Source organism: Phoxinus phoxinus (assembly GCF_949152265.1).
Source record: "Phoxinus phoxinus genome assembly, chromosome: 2".
NCBI lineage: Eukaryota > Metazoa > Chordata > Actinopteri > Cypriniformes > Leuciscidae > Phoxinus > Phoxinus phoxinus.
Window position 1 is genome coordinate 21,035,594 of NC_136877.1, and position 5,106 is coordinate 21,040,699.

General features: G+C 36.7%; 1 protein-coding gene across 1 annotated transcript; it reads right to left on the reverse strand.

The window, feature by feature from the left end:
• Positions 1–279: 279 nt before the first annotated feature.
• On the reverse strand, positions 280–3,290 carry rasl11a (RAS-like, family 11, member A). Its single transcript, XM_079584478.1, has 4 exons — positions 2,811–3,290; positions 2,422–2,478; positions 2,072–2,154; positions 280–1,060 (listed from the first exon to the last, which is right to left on the reverse strand). Exons 1-4 carry the CDS (start codon positions 2,959–2,961, stop codon positions 590–592), a joined length of 762 nt encoding a protein of 253 aa, XP_079440604.1. The 5' UTR covers positions 2,962–3,290; the 3' UTR covers positions 280–589.
• Between the last annotated feature and the right edge of the window lie 1,816 nt (positions 3,291–5,106).

Here is a 5,106-nt window from a genome sequence, read left to right on the forward strand (position 1 = left end):
CAACAACCTCTTCCTCCCACGATAATAAACAACATAGCTGGATTATGTTATCTAAATGTCAGGAAAAGTTGGGATAATAGCATTTTGCAAAATTGCCCGCAGTCACATGAGAATCTTAGGAATCGACTGCGATCATTTTACGTGTCCAATAAACGGCCCTTCGGTGTGTTTGTTTTATTTTGCTACTTTCAGTATAATAAATGGCCTTGGTCAAAAAGAATCCGTTTAGCCTTGCTTCACATTAAGAGATTAAAGAAATACATTTATAATACAAGAAAATCATTATTAAAGAATTTAATTTGAGAAAGTCATTACAATCCTGGAAAACCAGGAAACATTTGCATGATAGCAGCTAAAACAAATAAACAAAAACAGACTTGATGACCTTAAAACCATTAGATTTAAAGTTCAGTGCCGGGAGTCCCATGTTACAGTTCACCCAGAGAGCAGTGATATCACCATTCATCTACTTGCAAAAACAACTGACAAGTTTCATTGTTTTGCCTTGTGTTTCACAATCACTTAAGCAACAGTATGTTGTCAACACTTTCTAAATCCTCCGCGGTCACATTCGTCTATCAGTTCATCATCATAGTGCCGTAGCTGACTTGACCTTAGATGACAGCACTTGCCGGAACCTTCTCTTCAACTCTTGCATGTTAGGGCTCTTTGGCCTGGCAAGGTGTAGTCCACCTTTTCTCTTCTCCCCATTTCCTCCTCCCAGCGCTCGGCTCATCTCCTGACATAAGTGCAGGAAAGCAGCCTGGACGCTCTCATGGTTCTCCCTGGCCGAAGCCTCAAAGTAGGGCCCTCCCAATTCATCCGCCAGCGCCTTACCCTCGTGATCCGGGACCTGCCGGGCGCGCAGCAGGTCGCTCTTGTTTCCCACGATGATGACGGGGATGTTGCCGCTGGGATGGATTCGGCGCACGTGTTGGTAGAGAGGCTGGATGGTACGGTAGCTGTTGAGGTCAGTGATGGAGAAGACCAGCACATAACCATCTGCCCAGTAAATGGAGCGGTTGATCTGCTCCTGACAGTAAAGACCCTCTGCATCATCCTGGAATTGATAAAACGGATTGTTTTTATTACAATTTTATATATATATATATATATATGCAGTACAAAATTGTGCATAATTTTTATGTTTTTGAAAGAAGTCACTTATATCCTCTCCAAGGCTGCATGTCTTTGATCAAAATACAGTAAAACCAGCAATATTGTGAAATATTAAAACAACTGTTTTCTATTTTATTGTTTTAAAATGTAATTTATTCTTGTGATGCAAGATTGAATTTTAAGCAGATTTCAGTGTTGATCCTTCATAAATCATTCTATGTTGATTTTCCACTCTAGAAACATTTCTTATTATTATCAATATTGAAGACAGTTTTGCTGCTTAAAAATATTATATATAGGCCTATTCAAAATAGAAAATATTTCACAATATTACTGTTTTAATGAGTAGTTGATCAAATAAATGCAGCCTTGGAGAGCATAAAAGACTTCTTTCAAAAACATAAAAAATTGCATTTATATAGTATCATATTGGAAATGAAGTGATCATTTTAGAGAAAAACGAGAATCAGTGTTCAAAACATTAGTAATTTATTTATTCAATTGAGCAATTAAAATAACTATATTTTACTGATTGCTGCAATTATAATGTTTCATATTTTTCACCAATAATGGAACTGACTACCAATTATTTAGTTGTAATATGAAAGCTATAAGAAGTAAATTCTGAATCATCATAACACCTATAAATACACTGTGCTTGAGCCAGGATCAGATTCATTCAGTTGAAGAGAGCCCTTTAGTACACATGAGTCAGACTAATGAGCTTATGGCTGAACACACCCTTTTTATCTCCTCTGCACTGCATACTTTGTTTACAGGCCAAATGTTTGAACTAATATTCCCCACAGTTCATCTGAAGCATGCAGGAATCCCATAAGGCAATGACTGAGTGATCTAAATGACTGTGATAATACAGCATGGGCACACTACTTTTGATGGAGGTTTAGCTTAAGACGGAAGAAAGCATTGGTATTGTGTGATTTGAAGGTACCTGCAATGAGACACATGGAGTGTCCTGCACTTGTAAAGAAACTTGCTCCCCATCCAAATTAATCTTCCTTGAATACAAGGCTCCTAGAAATGTTGAATAAGAAAAAAAAATCACCAAGTAAAATGATAAACTTATGTGTATTTGCTTAAAGTCGATTAGGCTAGTTAATGACACTTTTCAGCCATTTTAATTACGTTCAATTAGGCTACTGGTGAAGAAAACCATGCTGAAAGTCTGAAAACGTATAAAATCCGAGTACAAATTACAGAAATTAATGTGACGAGTAAAATATGATGGCATTTTTATAGTTCAGTGAAGGATTTTTAGCTTCATTTCATTATAAGGTTTACCTGTGTTGGCTTCATAGTCTCCAATGAATCTTTTAGTAAGAAATCTTACAATCAGAGCTGAAAATAGAAACCAAATGGAAACTTTTGCATCAGCATTACAAGCAAGCATAACAATGTCACATATAGCTCGTGCACAAGCCAGTGTATGTCGCACCCTGGCGTTATAATGGCTAAGATATTATCATCATCATTTTGCAGGATTAGAAATACGCATACCATTAAGACTTTATGAATGACTTTAAACAGAATGAATGCATAAACATTAAATCAACGAGTCATATTAGAATGAGTTCCTATGAAATAAAAATATGATATGCATGATGGAATAAAGAACCAAAACTATTTTAAATAGGCTATATCTTAAAAGTCACATTATTTGATACATTTACCTGTTTTCCCGACATTGCTTGCCCCAAGAACAACTATTTTGACGTTTTTGTTAGGCACGCAGTCTATAACAGGGTACTCCGGTATAGGAACTAGCAAAAAGTTGCTAGAGCCACTGCTCATTGTTCTTGGCTGCTCGATAAGAAGACGCATTTAGAAAGCTGTAACTATACTGTTTAGAAATGCATCTCTTTTCTTCCGCTTTGTCGCGCTACACGAGCCCGTTCCACACGTTAGCTGTCCTCCTCATAACGCAAGAAGTCCCCCGTTACCTCGGCAGACAGAGGTCTTGATCGACCGCTTTAAATAAATGCAGACATCCAGTGCACCCCAAACGCTGGCTCCGCTTCTGCACGACATGAATGTTAATTCTGCATAACGGCCCTCTAATGAAGTAACCAATAAAGTCTAATGAAGTAGGCTAAATTTGTACAGTTCACATCCCGAAGTTTCTGATCTCTTACACAGACCTCAACTCAACTGCGCCTTCAGCCAAAAAAAAAAAAAAAAAAAGGAAAAGAAAAGAAAAGAAAAAGAAAAGAAGAAAGCTGAAGGGGGCGTGAATAAACCAGTGTGACTCACTGAAACTAATTTTAAGATGGTATAAAAGGTGTCAATTAAATGTAGCCTATAGCTAAGTAAAGTAGCTAAAACGTTTTTGACATGGAAGCTTTCCGCCACAGAATAAAAAATAAAAAAGGGAATTGCGACTTTTTACCTCGCAAATCTGATTTTCTCTCAGAATTGCGTGATTATAGCCTAAACTCGTATTATTTTAACGATTATGAATTAATTAATATATTGGGTGGACTGAACACAATTAAATTAAGTTGTGACAAAATGTTGACATTCTGACAGAACTTTTGAGTTAGAATTGTAAGAGCACAATTATGAGCATAATGAGGCTTTAAAATTATATTTTTTGTAAACGTGATGACCTTTAATCTCCCCGACCTCCTCTAGTTAGCCGCCCTTTTCAAGACACTTGACAGCTTAAAAAATCATGAGTGGGGTAAAACTGATGTAGCCTATTTTATGTCAACGAATAAAACATGAAAGTGTCTTGAGTTTGTGTTCACCACAAACCTTATTTCAGCCATTTAAAGTTAAACAAAACCCTATTCAAAAAACCCATTGACTTTGGGACGGAACCGGAAGTGCTAAAATGCTAACTTACTTCTGTTTGGCCTACAAAGTGATGTCAAACCTGCACCACTATATTGGAATATATAGGCCTAGTGATATATAGAATATATAAAACAAGGGAATGCTGTTTTTAATTACATTGACCCAATATAATTAAAAACAGCATTCCCTTGTTTTATACATAAATCTGATTGAATTAGAACACTAAATTAGAATTTATAGGTAAAATCAGGTTAAAATACCTCCTTAAAGTGGACCTCGACTGTGCATGTTCCCTTTTTACTGTGCACTAAAACGAGCATGAAATAGCCTTTAGCTACTGTTCCTTTGCATCCTCTTTTTGTCAAGGCACAATGGACCAAACAAAGCATTAAACCCACACATTTTATTTAAACAAGAGGAATATTGCAAATCACAGTAGAAAACAACTGTGCACCAGAGTTAATTTTTTTGCAGTCAATTACTGCAAGTGTGTATGCTTGCTTTTAAATAATAAATTATGTCTTTTTTGAAAATGTAAAAATGCAGAAAGTTTTCTGTGATGGGTAGATTTTGAGGCTAGTGTGATGGGAAAAAATACAGTTTTTCCTAAAAATCAGGCTATGTCTACGGGAAGTCCCCAAACAGCGCTGTGTGTGTGTGTTTGGCCATGTGACCTAGGCTGTTTTTTTACAGTCTATGGACCTAGGTCGTCTTTTCTTCCCATAGACAGTATTTCTTCCCATAGACAGTATATAAAGTTTCTTCCCGGTCCAGGCTCCTGCTGATAAAACATCTACAGTGTAGCCTATATCGGTCAAAAGACTGTAGAAAAAAAATAGGTCAAAAGCCACATAGGGCGTCCGTCCAGGGTTTGTAGCCTACAAGTCTCTGCGGTAGAGGATCAGTTGAGAAGCTATGGGCGGATGCATACGAATCATCGGCTACTATCATAGACAGTATATAAACTACTATAACAAAAGGTCATGATGAGGTTACATGACTGGAAGGTTACCAAGCAACGTCAGCATTACTTAGCTAAATATGCTAATATTCATATATGAATATTAATTAACGCTAAGCCTCGCCAATCGCCATATAGTGTGTGAAATCATCCTGCGTTTCTATTGAATCTGTTCTTAGGTTAAAGAAAATATTTACAAAATTATAGCC

What these genes read in the sequence shown, in the direction of transcription:
- rasl11a (XM_079584478.1), bottom strand. Translation starts at nt 2,961, where the DNA reads ATGCGTCTTCTTATCGAGCAGCCAAGAACAATGAGCAGTGGCTCTAGC. An exon ending in AAGCAATGTCGGGAAAACAG is followed by an intron (nt 2,479 to 2,810) that starts GTAAATGTATCA and finishes TTCTATTTTCAG; the next exon opens with CTCTGATTGTAAGATTTCTT. An exon ending in CTCCATGTGTCTCATTGCAG is followed by an intron (nt 1,061 to 2,071) that starts GTACCTTCAAAT and finishes TATCAATTCCAG; the next exon opens with GATGATGCAGAGGGTCTTTA.